Source organism: Ostrea edulis, chromosome 4 (genome assembly GCF_947568905.1).
Source record: "Ostrea edulis chromosome 4, xbOstEdul1.1, whole genome shotgun sequence".
NCBI classification, from domain to species: domain Eukaryota; kingdom Metazoa; phylum Mollusca; class Bivalvia; order Ostreida; family Ostreidae; genus Ostrea; species Ostrea edulis.
The window spans coordinates 20,805,955-20,826,301 of NC_079167.1; the positions used below are offsets into that span (position 1 = coordinate 20,805,955).

Genomic DNA, 20,347 nt, shown 5'->3' on the forward strand with positions numbered 1-20,347 from the left:
TTCTTTGTTAAAAATCTTCATCATTTCAAAACTCCGACGAATTTGCGATAACGTTCCCCGTAGATTCGACAATCTCAATTTTCTGCGGCCAGGGACTATCTCGCTTCCTGAGGCCAGGGATAGGCGCACTCGACTTATCTCGCTTCCTGAGGCCAGGGATAGGCGCACTCGACTATCTCGCTTTCGGGGGCCAGGGACAGGTGCACTCAATATAGATCTTGTGAATATCGTTTATCATTCATTTATCATTAAAAGCAGAAAACATAAACACAGTTTATTTATAGTTCCGATAACAAGCGAAAAGTTTAAAAAGTCAACCTTGAAGATACTTTTAGTCGATATTCAAAGGCAAAACATATATTTCGCTCATCACGGTGTTTGAGGAACTTGAAAATGAAGCTAAATGATATAATATGGTAAGGGAGTGTTCTATATATATACCTGTCAAATAAACATTGTTCATTTTTAAAATCGAGGTAATGAATTGTTTTAAGGTTAATGTTACAGGAATGTACAGAATCCACGCCAATGCAATACTCACAATTCAAAAAAGAAACATTTTCAGAATTCAGTTGATTGAAGTCATAGCAAATGATTAAGAAATCAACCTTTGCAGAATAGATTGACACAATGATGATGGATTATGCTGCTCGAGTATTATCAGATTTCAGACATGTAGTAAGTATTAGGATTAAACTAAGAAGGATTCAGCTAGCGATTTTACACCTCGGTCACCCCACCTCCAAAACACTATCACAAAACACTACCACCAAAATACTAAGAAAACACAACCACCAAAATACTAACAAAATACTGCCACCAAAATACTACTGCAAACCCTGCCACCAAAACTCTACCACAAAACCCCGCCACCAAAACTCTACCACAAACCCCGCCACCAAAACACTACCACCAAAAGACTAACAAAATACTGCCACCAAAATACTAACAAAATACTGCCACCAAAACACTACTACAAACCCTGCCACCAAAACTCTATCATAAAACCCCGCCACCAAAACACTACCACAAAACACTACAGCTAAACAATACTGCAAAACAATACCACAAGACACTACCACCAAAATACTACCACAAGACACTTCCACCAAACACTACCACTAAAACACGGCTATTGTCAACATTTTGCTATTATTTCCAAGGTCTACTATCCACAAAACACAAAATGATGTTTTAAAAAAGTCATCAAATTAAAAAGAGTAATAAATAGTGGTACTATGATTAGAGACTGATTATTCCAAAGAAAGAAAATACTGCGGCTATTCGAATACTCCCTTCAGTTATCGAACACTTGCGTACAGAGACAACTTGATGCATTCCACACACAGGCAGATAAAATTTGAGGAGAAAGGGCAATTGACAAGTTTTAAGTTAGGTGGAAAGTTTATATGAGAGGGGATATTTTCCAGGTGAATCCCATTGTTTTCATCATGTTTACGATTTTGATCGCATTTGGCTGATGATTGATTACACAGAGATATGATTAAAGGTCAACCGTGAGGTGAAGGCCGTACGGTGTAAAAAAAAAATTATCTACGTAAGAAAGGCACAAATTTGGTCTAACCTCGTAACATTTAATAATGACTCGTCAGTAAGATACAAGTTATAGACTTTTAATGATTTACTGTAATAAAATAAAATTCATTCCAACACGAAGCCTGCAGTGTTATATAATATTTTCTATAATGCTTGATACTGATGTAATTATAAATAATCTTTCTTGATCTTGGTGAGGATATAAAAATCACTTCAAAAGATTCGGCGCATGCCAGACGAGCGTCATTTTTTGGTTTGAATTATATTCACGTGACCTCGCGACAGTTGTCAGCTGATCGGATGTAGAGAGGCAATAATCGCGTGACTAGAATTCTTCACCCGCAACGAACCTCTTAAGCGAGATTTGCTGTCAACTCTCATAGACAATTATTGCTGGTTCCCTGCTCTCTTTATAACCTAAGGTCCACCAGCTGCCAATTTCGTATTGAGTTTGTTTTGGCAAAAGGCGCGAGAATGTTTTCCGCGAGGAAATGAAATAGTATTTTGTTATGTTTTAGTGTTATTGGAATGGCTAACAAGACGCAAAAAGGAAAATTATGTTCACTAAAGTACCTTGAAATGTGGAAATGAAAGGAACACGTTTATCTACCTATGCAAAATATTATCTAATCGAGTTAGCTCAGATGCTATTAATATTTGGCGGTTTTGATTAGCCCATCTGCATCATCAGAGACCAAAAGAGAGCTTGATACGATGATATATGTCCACTGTCTGTCCGTTTTTTTATATAAACAATTGCGCTTTAAAAAAACTACTACTTCTCCATTTTTGATATCATTTCAATGACAAAGGAGGACTGTATAGGAATACAGATTTCTTTTCATTTTTTCTTCAAATGCATGGTAGTTGTTACCAATGTGGTTTGTTTTCTATTTTGTCGTGTCCCATTCGAAAGAAAAAACCCACTCATTTTCGGACATCGCCAGCTGTAGGAGACGTATCACAATTTCCAGTCTTTGTATGGTGATGAAGGCAATGGGAGTGAGTGGTATTAAAAAAGTAGAGATTGCCTTGAAAAAAAAAATGGTACATGTATTTTACAAAACGCTGAATATTCTTCTTTCCTTCTGTTAAATAACGCTTCACTTTGGTTAAATCCTACGCAAAAGGCTTACCTGAGCTTTTCTGCTCAAGTTTCTAAACAATATCAACATTCCAAGTCTGCCTACATGTATTTGTTTTACTGCTAAGTCAGACTAGCAGGACCACAATCTCTCGAGAGTGATTTAATTGAAAGTTGAATTGCAAAATGTTTCAGAAATTATTTCAATGCAATTCAGATTAGCCCTGCTATTTTCTGTAAATATGATAAAACCCCAATTATTAATGGTGTTGTAGACTTGCGATACAGCTGGTAAAAAGAAAATAATTCGTAGCATTTACTACTGTGTGTGCGAACAACGTCCTCTCTGCTGATACTATCTCCATTTCACGCTCTGAATTTAGACACTGTATTGGGAGAGGGTTATCAATCACCCATGACCATAGCTATGTTCACGATTCTTGCAATGCCACGCTTTTCAAATTATGACATCATTTTAGAAATACACTTTTATAATCAGAACAGAACGTTCGTTAACGAGAGTAGTGTCCAGACATGAACCGCTGTATAGTATCGGTGATAATTTCTGTGTTTGTAGGCTGCCTATCGTCCTGTGTTTGTATGCTGCTTCTCGTCCTGTGTTTGTAGGCTGCCTATCGTCCTGTGTTTGTAGGCTGCTTCTCGTCCTGTGTTTGTAGGCTGCCTCTCGTCCTGTGTTTATAGGATGCCTCTCGTCCTGTGTTTGTAGGCTGTCTACCGTCCTGTGTTTATAGGCTGCCTGACTTCGTGTGTTTGAAGGCTGCCTATCGTCCCGTGTCTGAAGGCTGTCTGTCGTGTGTTTGTAGGCTGCCTGACTTCGTGTGTTTGTAGGCTGCCTATCGTCCTGTGTCTGAAGGCTGTTTGTCGTGTGTTTGTAGGTTGCCTATCGTCCTGTGTTTGTAGGCTGCCTGGCTTCGTGTGTTTGTAGGCTGCCTAACGTCCTGTGTTTGTAGGCTGTCTACCGTCCTGTGTTTATAGGCTGCCTGACTTCGTGTGTTTGAAGGCTGCCTATCGTCCCGTGTCTGAAGGCTGTTTGTCGTGTGTTTGTAGGCTGCCTGACTTCGTGTGTTTGTAGGCTGCCTATCGTCCTGTGTCTGAAGGCTGTTTGTCGTGTGTTTGTAGGTTGCCTCTCGTCCTGTGTTTGTAGGCTGCCTATCGTTCTGTGTCTGAAGGCTGTTTGTCGTGTGTTTGTAGGTTGCCTCTCGTCCTGTGTTTGTAGGCTGCCTGACTTCGTGTGTTTATAGGCTGTATGACGGCGTGTGTTTGTGGGCTGCCTATCGTCCTGTGTTTGTAGGCTGTTTGTCGTTGTGTGTTTGTACTTTGTTTGTCATTGTGTGTTTGTACTTTGTTTGTCCTGTGTTTGTACGTTGCTTGTCACCTTAAATTCCAGGATTTGGTGTTGTTGTTTTTATTGAGTAACATTGCAAGAAATCGTAGAGATTGTTAAATTTTGCAGCAGATGGTTCAGATACGGCGGACGGACCTCTGTATGTATCTTAGGCACGATCACCCAAGTTTCTCATCTTTAAAAAAAATGTCTGCAAAATAAAACAGATTTTGTGCCATTGGCAAAACCACCTCATTATCATCGACTATAAATCTAGATATTAAATAGTTGATTGGCTTTATGACTTAGCAGAAGATCTTTTTATATTATTATATCGTGTATCACGCAGTATGATGTGTTATATATATCGCTTGACGTTGCAATCAGTGATCTCCCGATTTCTCAGGCAAACTCCCGTTACTTTTCGCACATATCAGTGACGTAATCACCAAGATCTGGATGCTGCAGTAGGCTTTCGAGGTGTAAGCATTGACATATAAACACAAGGTCTAAAACGGGTCTGCACGAGGGCTGCAGTAAAACGTTATTGGTTTTACAATATGACAAGAGGTCACTAGCTGTTGAAAGAGGGAAGGCAAGTCGGAGTTATAATAACATCTAGAATGATAAACAGGCGGTAGTTGTGATTCCGGAGTAGCATGGTGCTGATGTTTCGGAACTGTGGAGAAATATGTAGCTGTCCACCACGGCTGGGATGAGAGTACAGGATAATCATTTAATTAGGAGACGATTTGAAAGAATAGCTAGAAAGTAAGCGATCCGTGACACTAGGCTGGTGTTGATGGGGGAGATTGTATGATTTTTAAAAAACCCATTGGTAATATGTTCTTTTGTACTGTATTTTCAGTGTTCCAACATTCAAACATCTACCAGAGGAACTAGTTAGCAAAATCGCTGATGTTCTCGAAGAGGTAAGCTAATATTATTTCTTCTAAATTAAGGTATTAAACTAATATGATTTCTTCTAAATTAAGGTAAGGTAATATTTTTTCTTCTAAATCAAGGTAAACTAATATGATTTCTTCTAAATTAAGGTAAACTAATATGATTTCTTCTAAATTAAGGTTAACTAATAAGATTTCTTCTAAATCAAGGTAAACTAATATGATTTCTTTTAAATCAAGGTAAACTAATATGCTTTCTTCTAAATTAAGGTAAGGTAATATGATTTCTTCTAAATTAGGGGTTGGAAGGTTTTTGCATACAATATAGTATAAGAATCTCTTTACATTAATATGAACTAGGACACATATTAACAAAATTGTAAAACTTATATTGCATATATTGAAAAAAAGCCATCTGTTGTGCTACTTTGTAATTTTATTTCTGTGCAACATTATGTGGGTTTTTTTGGCATTTCCATTAGGCAATGCTCAATGCTAATTTTTATTAAATAGCAAAAACGTAGAATGCATTTAAAAGCTGCACATCACAAAATTTACCATATCTCCCAAACGGACTGATTGCGTCTAATTCTGATATGGACAGACAATAGAGGTTTGAATGTTTTAGATGAGGTACAGATAGTGTCTACCACTGACAGGTGCTTCTGTTTAGCATTAAGCATTTCATCAAACCTAGCAATATATCCTGATCAACTTTTTACTCTATCCTAACAAACAGAGGACAACAGGATACATTTGTTAGACTGGAGCAGTTGGTGGGTTAGGCAAACTGTTGCTAATGATGTCTAATGATTTCACGCGGCCATCCCTCCTAGAAATCTAGTCTAGGGCTTTGTCTCCTAATTAACGTCTTTACCTTGTTAGAGGTTTTCATCTTCTTCAATGCATAACTAACACTTGCTTCATGCAAACCAGTACTCGATTTTCGGTGAAGGTTAAGTGCATTTACAATTTTTCAATTATGTTACAGGAGTGTTTTTGCTTTGAATCCAGAGTGTAAATAAGAATCTGCCGATTTTCAAAACCAAATCCAATTCTAAAGTGTCCATATTGAAGTAAACAGATGTAAACTACGAATATCTGTATTCACCTCGGTGATAACTAAGGCTGTGAAATATTTTAACTGAAGTATTTTGGATTGTCAACAGTTTATTAACAGTTTGTTATTAAAGAGAAAACACTATAGCTCTTATTCAGTCCTATCCATTGTATAAGGCTACGTATTTGATGAATAAAATATTTCTTAGATAAAAGTTTATCTTGTATACATCCAGGGAATTTTGTACTATCCGCTTATTAGTATAATCAGTATTTTGTACTATCCGCTTATTAGTATAATCAGTAAAAGTTTGAACGAAGTTATTCTCACTGACAGCTATTCTGCGAATAAATGTACCACTACGAATTTTCAAACAGATTTTAATGATACAGGGAAATAAAAGATTTCAGCAACGATATTTTTACTATTCGTAATTATTAGTAAGCATGTGAAAAGAAATGTATCATCAAGATTGTACTGCCAGTACAAGATTAGTAAGTCTACTAGTATTTGTAATAACTACAATGATTAGTAACCATGTGATAGAGGCGATTGAGTGAAAATATGAACCAACGAGGACATTGTGATTAACAAGCTATCATTGTACTAACTGCGCCAATGATACACATATATAAATGGAATATCATATAACGTTCGCAAAAAAGTGATATAGTTTGTACCGCTCTGATGTAGTTCCTTTAGAATTCCCAAATGGTGTCAAACCGAGAGAAATTAGCGCAGACGTTTGTACTACCAGAATTATCGCTAAGTTTGTGTAAACTACGACCAGAATTATCACTAAGTTTGTAAAGTACTACCAGAATATTATCACTAAGTTTGTAAAGTACTATCAGAATCATCACTAAGCTTGTAAAGTACTATCAGAATTATCACTAAGTTTGTAAAGTACTAACAGAATTATCACTAAGTTTGTAAAGTACTACCAGAATTATCACTAAGCTTGTAAAGTACTAACAGAATTATCACTAAGTTTGTAAAGTACTACCAGAATTATCACTAAGCTTGTAAAGTACTAACAGAATTATCACTAAGCTTGTAAAGTACTACCAGAATTATCACTAAGTTTGTAAAGTACTATCAGAATTTTCACTAAGCTTGTAAAGTACTTCCAGAATTATCGCTTAGCCTACGGCGTACTACCAAAATTATCACTAGGGCTAAGATATCTTTTCTACCAGTATCAGCAGTTATTGATATTAACCCAGCTTGTGTCATGGCTGTCTCTGTTTTTCAATATTTTTAGATTACATCGACCTAGATTCGTTACTCCTCCACAGGTGATCTGTTTACCAATTTTTTGAGATTATGAAAGTTAAAATATTGATAAGAAAATAAAAAATACAGATATATTTTAATATCACTTTGAAACCTCTTCATGAGGCACTTGATGAGAGGGAGTTCCTCGCGGTTTGAGTGTAGCGGTGTAGTTTAACATGGCGCTCTCAAGCATACTCTTAAAAGCATTTCGTTATATGCCTGTTAATTCCACTTTCAAGCTAACAAACAAACAACAACACAATATGTATGAAATTGGAGGTTCAATAGTGGATATTTCTTGTCCGTAACACCATCTTGACATTCATTGTTGAACATGCTGGTCTTTCTCTAGGAAACCATTACAAGTAAATATTGCTTAGGCAGTAACATTTAAGATTTTAAGTTGTTTAACAAATACATTTAGCATTTTTCACCTGTATAATTTTTAAAACATCCCAGTTATTTAAAAGGACTTAAATTCATGTGTATCTTAGTTCTGAAAACGGCATTTTAGATAATAGTGATATCAATATATATATTTTTGGGAAGTGTAAGGACGAAATATTTTCAAAATAGGTGTTCCAAAAATTGCTTTTTTAAAATTCAAATTCTTGAAAATGCTTAATGCTTGTGCTTATACCATTCTAATATTAATATGACATACCATCAACACAGGATCAAAAGATCATGGTGTCTTTTCTGTCTAGATTTTCTCTGTTATTTTTCAACCATTTGTCTCTAAATGTCACAAAATTTCCAAAACTTACATTTACTACGTAACTTTTTCATTGAAATTGGTATAGATACTTGGTTAGAGTTTTTAAAAAGTCTGCTGATTTTCAAGTTAATGAACACGAAAATCAGGGTCATATTATGCTCTTGCGAATTTTTAGCGAATGGTGGCGACACACTCTGTTTCTAAACTTTTTAATATGTACACTAACCCACACTTTTCGTACAATGAAATTACAGAAAACTGCAAAGAATTATCTCCGAAATCCTATTTTTATGTATTTTATGGAAAAACATGAAAAAAGTATCTGTAATATCTTACACCCCGATCATTATTATCGAGCAATTTGAACAGTTTTTCTGTTAAAACAATAGTTCTTCGACTTGCATTTCTATTTATAATTCTTCTAGGCAACATTTTCAAGAGTATTTAAGTATAGATTCAAATTTGTTTCATTCTATTTTTGACGGATGGTTTTTAGAAAATTAAATTTCACTATTTTAAACCTAAGTTCAGGGCCTTGGTATTTATATAGTCCCGGAAGATTGTATCTTTTAAAAGAAAAAGTACCTATGCCATTTGAAAAATTAAATTAAGGACATTTTTTGTGATCTCCGGTACAGAAAACCCTATAGATGATCATCATTTACTTAGGATACCTGTTCCATATTGTTCAAACGAACAAGAATGGCCGCACAAACAGTTTGAATTTAGTTATAAATGGCGTAAAACTGACGGCGGTAGTTAACATTTGTCTTACGAAATTATTTACATTGTACATCAATAGGCAATTTGGTTAGATCAACAACTCAAAATGATCACATCGTTGTCTGTATAAACGGTCACGGCTGATTCCTTGTTGGGATATTTGTGTTATTTTCTTATATGAATTTACTACACCAATAAGAGCTGTTTCTCAAGGCTTCAATAAACAAACAAAAGAAATGTTTAAACCTCCTGATATGGAAATAAAGTTTCATCAAAGGAGAATTTGCGGAAGATAAGATGGTGTCTGATGTGTTTCATACCGATTGTTAGGCCGTTCTTAGCACACTGATTTTGACTACGTATAACTCCGATCAAGATATAGGGATCATGGCGACAGGAGATGCTTAATCCTCCTAGGCACCATATGCCACCTCTGGTATACCCAGGGGTCCTTGTTTGTCCTACTCTCTATTTTGTATTGCTTATAGGAGTTATGAGATTGATCACTGTTCGTTATATTCACCTTTCATAGTGAACGATGAGTGATGTTATTCTTTTCATGGAAAACTGTTGACGTACTCAGTCAATTTCATTCGAGAACTTGAACATCTAATCCCAAAAGTCAAAATATACCGCGTACAAAGACTTCACTTCTTACAGCGACTAGACCATAAATCACAACACCAACTAGTATACATTTGGAGTAGTATACTGTGTCTCTTGTTTTTGTCGCTGATTTTTAACACTAAATTCTTAAACCAAGTACTTATGTTTGACAAAGAATATTGTAATTTTATTTTACTAATATTTGGTCTTGAATTCTAAATGTAAACGTTGTCATATACATGTACTATTGAATATGACCGTTTTGAGGCCGATAGAACTGTTGGCATATTAAGGTGGTATTCCGATTAAATGATAGAGATGACCATTCTAAGACCGGTAGAACAGCAAATTATATTCAGCAGAGTAACAAATTTTGATGCGATTGCATTTCTCTTGCAGCTTTTTTCGACTCACTTCTCTTTAGATGATCAAAAGCAGAGCTAACTGATAAGTGTCAATGTTTTATCTCTTGAGCTATATATTTTGGCAAGTTTTGCCAGGTATTTCATAACTGCAATAAACGTTTTCTGCGGAGCACCTTTACAAATTACACACATTGTGTAAGGTGAAATGTGTTGATTGCGGAGTACAGAAAGAGCAGGTGCGCGTTTGTGCCACACTTCCTCGTTGTTGTGCTGTTGCTGCCGGTGTTTCTTGAACTGTCCCAGTAACCCGCCCCGTGAACCCTTTTTGTGACGGACGGTTTCTTTTTATAACAAGCCTAACTCATCACGCGGGGTCGATCAGTTGTCTCTTGTTTATCTTGTACTCTTCTAAATAGATGCGCGTTTTGCGTGTATTTATTCTGAGGAAAACCGATGCATTGCTCATTGGTTTTTTATGCAGCCGTGAACTATATGGATACGTATTTGTTTGTTTTTAGCTTATATCTGAAGATTTTGCCAGCTAACTTCGTAGCATGAAGATAAATTAGAGCTATCGTTCCTATCTACCGTATACTAGCGCAAACAGAAATAAACCATCGGAAAAAACACTCCGAATGAAAGGCAGTTTTGAACAATACACCTTTTATTTCAATTTTTGTAAATTAATTTATTACATCATTTTCAGTTTGTTTATGTAAATTGGATACTTGAAAACTTCATGCTATCAGATCTAAAGTTCTCTTTAGAGGTTGTTTTTTTAGTTGTGTTTATCGTGGGTGTAAAACATGCATTTGACTGAATTTTGAAAAAGTACAAACATGTTTACAAAAAGTATCTGATTTCATTGATAAATACAAACACCCCAATTCATAAGCTCCCAGGACGAAATTATGCATGCCGTCACATCTTAAACTGACAGTACACAACATTTATTTACTTACGAAACTAGTTTCATACCAATATTTAGTCCGTTCTTTACATACTGATTACGGACTGGTCTGCTTACCTGATTAAGATGTAGGGCTCATGAATGGGGGTACCTGTAAAGTGCGAAACGAAATCGAAACGAAATCTACCAAAACGAAACGAAACCCACCGATACGAAACGAAACAGATGGTATAACCGAACTTTTTAAATTAAAATAATTAAAAATGGTATCTTAGGCCCCTGTGAAAGTTACCACAGATAAATAAAATTCGCCTCCCCTTTGATGTAGGCTTTGGACTTGACTGATACAAAGTTTTAAAAGTTGGAAGGAGGGTGAGTAAGGACAAAGTACATATCCGAAGTTGATTAAATACCATGTGAAATTAGTTTCGGATCAGTAAATTTCAGAACGGAGGGTTACAGTCTCAGAGGTCTGGGGAAACACACTAAACGAGGGGTGGGGGTCCCCGGCGTGGATCCGCCTTTGGGTATAGATACATTGTTTGAAGAAGCTGGTGTCTGAGAAAGTTGAAAGCAGGAAGAGCTCTTAACCTCTTATTTTATCTCTAACTGCTGAGGTGCGAGTGTATATTTTCAATAATGAAATAAATTAAGTAGTATACCATATTATATGAATGCAATTCGGTAAGATATATATACATGTATTATTAAAAGTTATTATTGATATGTAGTGAGTCTAAAGATAACTCTATACATTTGGGGTGTTGCTAAGACGTGAAATTGAAAACGGGACGGAAAACGGGAATTGTTTTATGCAATAATAGGAGGTCAGCATTTTGTAAAATCAAAAGACTTATGAACAAGGGAAGCATAAATTACAAAGAGAACGGGAAGACATACTCAGAATCCACCGTTTGATATACTACATACAAATACACAATATCCACATTTATACATAGATTTGTCTTTAGAGCAAAAAACACTGAAACATGTATTTATGCCCAAACGCGGATCCAGCGCCGGCGACCCCACCCCTCGTCAAGACCTCTGACCTGTGAGACTGTAACCCTCCGTTCTGAAATTTATGGATTTGAAACTAATTGCACATGTTATTTAATCAACTTCGGATATGTACGTTTTGCTTACTCACCCCCCCCCCCTCCCATTCCAATTTTTAAAACTTTGTATCAGTCAAGCCCAAAGCCTACATCAAAAGGGAGGCGAATTTTATTTGTATGTGGTAACTTTCACAAGGACCTAAAATACCATTTTTAATTACTATAATTAAAAGAGTTCGGTTGTACAATCTGTTTCGTTTCGGTAGATTTCGTTTCGTTTCGGTAAATTTCGTTTCGTTTCGTTTCGCACTTTACAGGTACCCCATGAATGGTGCTACTAGTAAACAGGGTATGCTTACTTTTCTTAGAACCTGATCCCATCTTTGGTATGTCCAGGGGTCCGTGTTTGCCCTTTCTTCATTTTCTATTCTTTATTTGATTTATGAGATTGATCACTGTTTGTAATCTTCACTTGTTCATTTAACAATTTTCATTCCTCGTTATTTCGCATCATACCTGTCAACATGTATATCTATAAGCTACTTAACATTCTGTACAATGCATTGCAAATGCGTATCAGTATCATGGCTTATAAACTCAAAAATAAGACAGCTTTAAGGATTTATTCATCGGGTACGTACTGTTTACGTTTGCCAATTGTTTTGATTGGTTATTGTACGTCATCTGTTTCAAATCAAGTTAAACGTATTTATTTTATGAAGTGAAACTTGTTTCGCAATCCTGTCCAAACCTTTTAATGGACTTGCATTGTAATCTTTATCTGTAAAAGGCTTGATGAAAATGAGAATGTGTTACTAAATAGAGATTGGGTCCTCGGACCTCAGCCCTCTTCTTTGGTCAAAAAGTTGTTGTCCTTGACCCCGATCAATAACCAATATTACATGTATTTGATACATATTTGTAGCATTAATCTGCACCTGTATATTAATATTGCAGGCTCACTACAACAATGGGGAATACATAATTCGCCAAGGAGCACGAGGAGACACATTCTACATCATAGCCAAAGGCAAGGTATGTCGAAAAAGTCCGCCATGTCTCACAAATTCTGAGAAATCTGCGGGCAGTATTTTTATATAAAGGTATACGTAAAGTTAAAGATCGTGTTAAACAGAGGTCTTGGAGGTATTGGTTGGTTTGTGTATACTCGGCATGCAGAAAAAATAATATAGCTGAATCGAGCTCATTGCCTTTAGCTTTATTAATCCGCGATAAAGGTTGTATTATAAACACGGACATGAAGAAGCTTTGCCGTTAACGATAGATAAACCGAAGCAAAGTTCTCCGTGAGGAGACTTGATAAAATAATGTTTACATGCATCAAACAGAAAAAGCAGATTTCGCTTTGATTTCAACAAAAAGGGAACTGGAAACAGAGAGAAAATTTATCATCTTCTTATCGATATGATTAGAATACATCTCTCCTCCCATACTCTGCCCTTATCGTTCAAGGTTATGTATGGCCATAACCTTCGGAACCCCTTTGATAGGACGAGGATGTTAAAAAGTTTGATGTATGACTAATGCTGACTGGTTCCCTGTTTGTTTGCACAGGTGAAGGTGACCAGGCGCCACTCGAAGTCTGGAGATGAACAGTTGATACGGTGTCTCCAGAAAGGGGAATTCTTCGGGGAAAGAGCACTACAAGGGTATGTGTACCAAAAATCCCGAGGTCACTACAGGGGTATGTGTACCAAAAATCCCGAGTTCGTGCACCAAGCACCCTAGGTCCCAAGTATTCCATTCGACAACTCCTTTAATTAGATTAAAGCAAATTAAAGCAATTTTTAACAAGTCGGCACACCCGCTTTGTGTAGAGACCGGAAAAGTTCAAATGTTGGAATGTTCTTGTGCTCCAAAAGCCCTGGATTAAAATTCCTAGTTTTTTTTTTTTTTGGCGGGAATTTGACACTAATACTGCTAATCAGACAACTTGGTTGGCTTATTTATAGAAAAATAATTGCGAAATCTTAAATTCATGTAAGATCATTCCTGAAGAGCGTAGTAAAGTTTACGTATAAAAATGAGAAAGTAAGTGTTGAATTTGAGAATGGTTTTGAAGGTGCTGGTAAATAATATGAAATAAACAAGATGATGTAAATGTCCCTTGTTTTAAATTTGCTACACATTTATACAACTCTGTAAATTATGACGTATAACTATATATACATATTCATTATTACGACTTCAAATATGTTTTGCTTTGAATGATGCAGCAAGACATTTTCAATTTTAAAATCGTTATGCTTGCTTTTGAGTTTTGAAGAGGATCACAATTTGTCATATATCTGAATGTAAACACCATTTCTCACTGTGGCGCTCCACAGAGTTCGGATTTAAAACAGCGGTACCAATCTTTAACATCGAGGTTAAAATGTCGACCATCTTTAATTTTTTTGTTCTAAAGTATTCATTTTCTTCACATAAATTTTTATCAACACCGTCTTTATATTTTCAAGAATTTGGAAATCTAGCAATGTGGTTTCGGAAGGGAAGGGCGTGCCGTAAAAAAACTCCGTTAGCCAAGGCTGAAAATTAACCCACTGTTACAAGATTATCTATCGTTACTCCTAAATATCTTTCTTTTCAATTTTTAACCCCGTAAAAAGACCAATAAAACTACCATGTTGTCTATAAAGCGGAGTACAGTTCTCAGCACGTGTTCGAAGTGAACAAATTGTAACAATCGACTCTTCAACCCATAGGTTACCGAATTGTTCTCACCATTAACAGGGCCCGTAAAATCGGTCCGCATCCAACATTTAGTAATTGTAAATGTTTCTCATGAGAACTTAAATGTTTTGCAAAATGGCATTTCTGTGACGATGTGGTTGCTTTTAAAAAGCTCTTTCGTTAACTGCAAGTATTTTAACTGAATTAACATATATTCTGAAGGTCATTACTCCTAACGCATATATCGAATGGTGAATTCTATATAAAAAAAAAGTTGCTATAAGGATTTATTACCTCGTCAAAATCCCATTCGAACTTGATCATGTGTTAAGAGGTTCGTTGTTATATCTGAATGCTTCTGGATGGGTATTTTTTCTAACTTCGGAGAAAATGATTCTAGTAATATCAACAATTACATATAATCTTAAAATATTTAGGTTTCTCATGAAAAAGAGAGATTCGGGAAGATCGTTCTTTGAATATATCTGCAATAAAAAAAACCTTTATAGATATACTTAGATCTCGTTTGAGCATCAGTGAGTCATTTTCCTAAAATTAGCCAAGGCCCTGGCATTAGAAGCGATTTTGACGGATCGAAGGGTTTGCTGTTTTCAGTTATAGGCTGCTAATTTGATGCCTATCTATACCAGTCTTTGTCCTACGTACCACTTTTTCCACGAATTTCTGACTTTGTGAACTTCATTACAGAAACAGTTTATTATTTCACCACTGTGGAATCTGTTACTAGTTACATCAATAAAACTTCTATCAACAACCACAGAACATAGCAAATATCAAACAGATTATTAGCGCCTTTGTCTCAATTCTGATTATGTAACATGCACTTTTATACTTATAACATTTTGCAGGGAGGATGTCAGAACTGCTAATATTGTGGCGTCAGATCCAACGGGAGTGGATTGTCTCGTTATTGACAGAGAGTATGTTGAATTCTACTCACTGAATCTTATGAAATACTTTAAGATAGTTCTTTCATAGAAGGAATGAGGAAGAAATGTATAATTTTTTGATGAATTATATTTACAGCTCATATTCGCAGCTAATAAGTGACCTTGATGAACTTAAGCGCGTGTATGACGATGACGAAGAAAAGGCCGTGTGAGTATAATGACGTCACTTCCTCTTTTATTTAAAGACATGCAATCAGATAATCTAGCTGTGCTGTCAGATGTCACAGAGGTTTTGTCTCTTTAATTTCAGGGCTGACCAAGAATTTATGAAGTTGAAGTTGAGCGACCTCAGTATTGTTGCTACATTGGGTGTAGGCGGTTTTGGCAGAGTAGAATTGGTAGGACCTCTTTCTAAAATGAATAGGCCTAGCTTTGAAAAATATTTTAAATGTGTCGTGGTTTCTAAAAAAGATCTTCAAATCTGAAGCTTATCTGCTGCATGTTTTATTATCCTTGACATTTGATATCTTACTCAGCGAAATATAGATTTTAGTGGGTGACGTAATTACCCTCAGCCAATCAGGCCGTTCCTCTGGTGAACTGGTCAAAATAACAGACGATAGTATCCCTACATAACGTTTATGCGCATTATATACATTTTTACCATCTAACTAATAACACTTAATTAGAAATGACAGCTATTAAGGCCTTTTCGCTATATACTCGTGTAGCATAGTTCAAACTTTCTCTGGCTAATATATACGTGTAAGCTTAAGTGATGTAATAATGTAAATATGTGAATTTTACGGTTCCTTGTCTTAATCTATTTTTCACGTAGTTGTTTAAATTCACGGTTTATGTCATTTCTATAAAATATAGTTGCTATGTTACGTTCGCATCAGTTTCAATTACATAACTATGGTCTACAGCGAAAATTTAACTACAGCAAAATTAAAGCTGTATGCAGGATGCACGATAAAATCACTTAGTATGCTAGTAACTACCTGCACGTTTAGGAAACAGGTATAGGCATGAATATATGTAATGGGAGGAAAAAACTCCGAAAACTCGTTTGTTGTTTTTGGATGTGCCGCGCTTTTTTAATAGCTGACTTTTCACGTCTAATGTAAATGTTGAAGTGCTGCCACTCTGCTGAGTATTCTACAGTAAGAAATCTTCGTAGAGGAATCTCTGTTTACGTGTAGTTTTGTGAATTCGTGCCATGATTTTAAATTGATTATCTTTGGCTAGCTGCAATAAGCAGTGGTGTTGTGTTTTTTACTGTCCCTGGACTTCATTTTCCCTTTTCATTGGAAATCTTGAATGACAGCTTACAATGATCAGATCGGGGCAATCAAGTGTGAATCACCATCTTCTCCATCATCTCTGATCACTGACATTCAAAAATTCTCCCTTGGAGATCTTCTTACTTTACTAAATACCTAGTAAGCATTTTGCGAAACGGGCCAGGCTTTGGGGTGATTTTTGTAATTAACAATAATTTAATCAAGGCAGTTTAACGAAGCCATATGCAGACAGTGCACAGATAGAAACTTTGGAATCTTGATTGGAGATTTGGTAAAATGGATTGCGCGCTGTTTCTTATGACCTCGGTGAATCTTTTTTTCATCCATGAGTGAGAAAGAATTAGAGAGACAGATAGATTCTGTAGGGTCTGTAAGTTTTTGTTAGCTTTGTAGTGGCCTCTGTTGATATCGACCGCAGATAACAGTGCACGGTTCCCATACTCTCATTTACATCTGCACTTTTGCATTATCCGGAGGTGCAAGATTTAAAATGACGTCATAGTTGTCTTGAACGTGTCGTCTGCTGAGTTCAATAAATGATCAGTGGGTTGTCTAGGTGTGTTGACATACCGCGCTTATCCCATGCCGTAATGCAGCTCGCCATTAGATAGCCCGCTATTTAATTGTATCAATAATTAAGTTGATCATAAAAAGATCCCGATTGCGAAAAAACAGGTGTACTAAGTGCAATGCCCGCTAACTTTGGCATGTAAATAAAGAACAATACTTGTAGTAATGTGCATTTATTACATTCTGAGCATGTTTTATGAAGGTTCATGAACTTCATCTAATCGTTGTTTTAACAGTGCACAACTTTTGTGATCTTAATCATCCATTCCCAAGGTATCTTTGAAGACCAGAATAACAATGAAGGCTTAGCTATACTTCAACAGTACTTTATCATTCAGTAGTTCAGTATGTGCACTCAAGAGTGCATTGTAACTTTTAGTATAACACATGCCAGTGATGACGTCAGCTCTTATTTGTGTTCCTTTATGAACTGGATTAAACATTCTTTTTGAAGACTTTATCGATGTGTAAATTCTGGGCATTTTAATTACAAACTGAATAAAATTGCCAAGCACGTTTATGTTAAGTTTACAAGTAAAATGTCCAGACTTTACACATCGACAAATTCTTCAAAAAGAATGTTTGAATCTTAAAATTCCAATTCGTTCATTGTATTAACAATTTAAAAAATTTGAATAGTTTCCCCGCTGAATCCCCGTATATAACGTTATTTGTTATCAGGCGCGTATGAATACATTGCTTTTTCGGATTTACTTTATTTTCGTCCAATCAAAGCAATTCACAATGTAGGAAAATTTAATAACATTGGGCCGTAAATTGAGTCAGTACACGTGGCACGTTTTAAATTTGTGTAAAAACGGGGGATGCAATAAATGCATATTGCTATATGCATATAACACCAGAACATGTCCTACGAATGTTTCCCGAGTAGTCCTTAACCATTATTGACCGTGGTCAGAGTTAGAACCTTGTATAGTTTATACGATTGCGTGTTTCCTTTGATAAAAGTATCGCGTTGTTTTGTTTTGTAGGTCCAAGTAAACATTCGTATTGTTTTGTTTTGTAGGTCCAAGTAAACAATTGTGTTGTTTTGTTTTGTAGGTCCAAGTAAACAACGATAATTCCCGGACATTTGCCCTCAAAATTCTCAAGAAGCACCACATTGTGGAGACCAGGCAGCAGGAACATATCATGAACGAGAAAAAAATCATGTCGGATTCTCGGTCTGATTTCATCGTCAGGTACATATGAGAATCCTCGCCGTGTACTTTCTATATATTTTTTAAAAATTTCTTTTAATTCCTAATATTTGTTCTACACTTTTGTTCTTTTTTCTACACTTGTGTTTTTCTTACGGAAAACTGTTGTCATATTTATGTCATAATACCGGTATGATATTATTTATTGAAGGTTGTACCGGACGTTTAAAGACCGGAAGTACCTGTACATGTTACTCGAGGTCTGTCTAGGTGGCGAATTGTGGACTGTTCTCAGAGACAAGTTAGTATACGTTTCACATGATTTGAAAATCAAGCACTGTTCATAAAATACGAAACATATCTGGTAAATACTGTCTATTGTAGGGGTTCCTTTGATGATGTCACAACGAGGTTCTACACAGGTTGCGTTATAGAAGCCTTCGCCTATCTGCACAATAAGGGCATTGTTTACAGAGATCTCAAACCAGAAAATTTACTTCTAGACTCTCAGGGATACGTCAAATTGGTACGAAGCTATCAGAAGCTATTTGAATTCCTTTTTAAATATCTAGACCAAACAATTTAGTTTCAACGTGTATTAAGGCATATAGGAATAAAATCCGGAGTAAGGCCATCAATTGGGTTTTTTTTTTTTTGTATATCAAAATTAACTGATTTAGAATCAAGGAATTCAGAATGTTTGTGTTCAATTATTAGTTTCTCGATTATCATTTCATAAATGATTAAGGTATTTATGCGGTCGCTTTTTGATGACAGGTTGACTTCGGTTTCGCTAAGAAAGTAGGATTGGGAAGAAAGACATGGACATTTTGCGGGACCCCGGAGTATGTGGCCCCAGAAATCATTCTGAACAAAGGTCATGACATATCGGCGGACTTCTGGTCGTTAGGGATCCTTATGTTTGAACTGCTTACTGGCAGGTGCGTGAATAAAAAAAAAGACTTCGTCATTCAACGCAAGCGCATTGTTTCATTCTAAGTATTATATGTTTGATTTCATCTTTTTGCAGTCCACCATTTTCAGGACAAGATCCAATGAAAACTTACAACATTATTTTGAAAGGCATTGACGCTATTGAATTTTCGAGAAAAATCAGCAAAAATGCCCAAAATCTAATAAAGAAACTGTGTCGTGAGACGCCCTCAGAAAGACTTGGGTTTGGTCGGGGTGGGATTCGTGAGATCCAAAAACATAAGTGGTTCGAAGGTTTCAACTGGGACGGATTAAAAAAGAGGACACTAAACCCCCCAATAACACCCCATGTAAGTATAGATATGTTGTATAAAACAATTGGAGGATTAAAATGTGGATAAACCTTGAACACTAAAGTTAATTGTGTTGAACTTTCAATAAACAGGAAGTAGGTTTACACAATTGTTCAATACAACTTTTAAAAAATGTTTACAGGTAAAATCTGCAACAGATACCTCTAATTTTGATGACTACCCAGATGAAGAAGACGATCCCCCGCCAGATGATGTCACGGGATGGGACAGAGACTTCTGACGTCATTTGGGAAACTGAGTAGTTGGGAAAAAAAAATGTCTTTCTGAAATCCGTCGAGAGTCGTGGAGCTACAACAGAATGCAAGTTACCCAAGTAACGAAACGCAACGTGAAGGGCTTTCATAGTTACTATGGTGATCAGAGACGCCATTAAACTTCGTCCAAGGTGAACTGATTACAGACAAAGATAAAACAAAGATCTGTGATGAAGAACAGATACTGACGATTTTATATATGTATAGTATTTTTATATATTGCTTCTGATGTGCCTTATTTACGAAACTGTGGAGTAGTCCAGTGTGTTGACGTCATAGTGAGAATTCATCAACGTGGGAGATGCTATAGGATGAATAGGCTAGAGATTGTTGACTTCTCATTTTCTACACGTATTTATAATTTTACATTATCGCCATACCAATGAAACAAAATAAAAATATTACATTTTGTAAAATGCCCCAGTGTTCATTTTTTGGCGTACAAGTTTGCAGTTCGATTATCGTTAACAGTGTCTTTGCTTGCTCTTCCTGACTCTTTATTATAAGTATATGAGTAGATACAAAATGTACATAT

General features: G+C 36.0%; 1 protein-coding gene across 3 annotated transcripts in view; it reads left to right on the plus strand.

Moving 5' to 3' along the window:
- LOC125668069 (cGMP-dependent protein kinase 1-like) overlaps positions 1-20,228 on the plus strand; it is a 47,985-nt gene extending 27,757 nt beyond the window's left edge. For all 3 annotated transcript variants that reach the window (XM_048901828.2, XM_048901830.2, XM_048901829.2), the window contains exons 5-16: positions 4,855-4,918; positions 12,567-12,644; positions 13,185-13,279; positions 15,173-15,244; positions 15,351-15,422; positions 15,525-15,612; positions 18,154-18,293; positions 18,463-18,552; positions 18,636-18,777; positions 19,029-19,192; positions 19,282-19,534; positions 19,680-20,228. In XM_048901828.2, the coding sequence (XP_048757785.1) occupies positions 4,855-4,918; positions 12,567-12,644; positions 13,185-13,279; positions 15,173-15,244; positions 15,351-15,422; positions 15,525-15,612; positions 18,154-18,293; positions 18,463-18,552; positions 18,636-18,777; positions 19,029-19,192; positions 19,282-19,534; positions 19,680-19,778 (1,357 nt within the window). In that variant the 3' untranslated portion in view covers positions 19,779-20,228. The remainder of the gene's footprint in view (positions 1-4,854; positions 4,919-12,566; positions 12,645-13,184; positions 13,280-15,172; positions 15,245-15,350; positions 15,423-15,524; positions 15,613-18,153; positions 18,294-18,462; positions 18,553-18,635; positions 18,778-19,028; positions 19,193-19,281; positions 19,535-19,679) is intronic.
- The last annotated feature ends 119 nt before the right edge of the window (positions 20,229-20,347 follow it).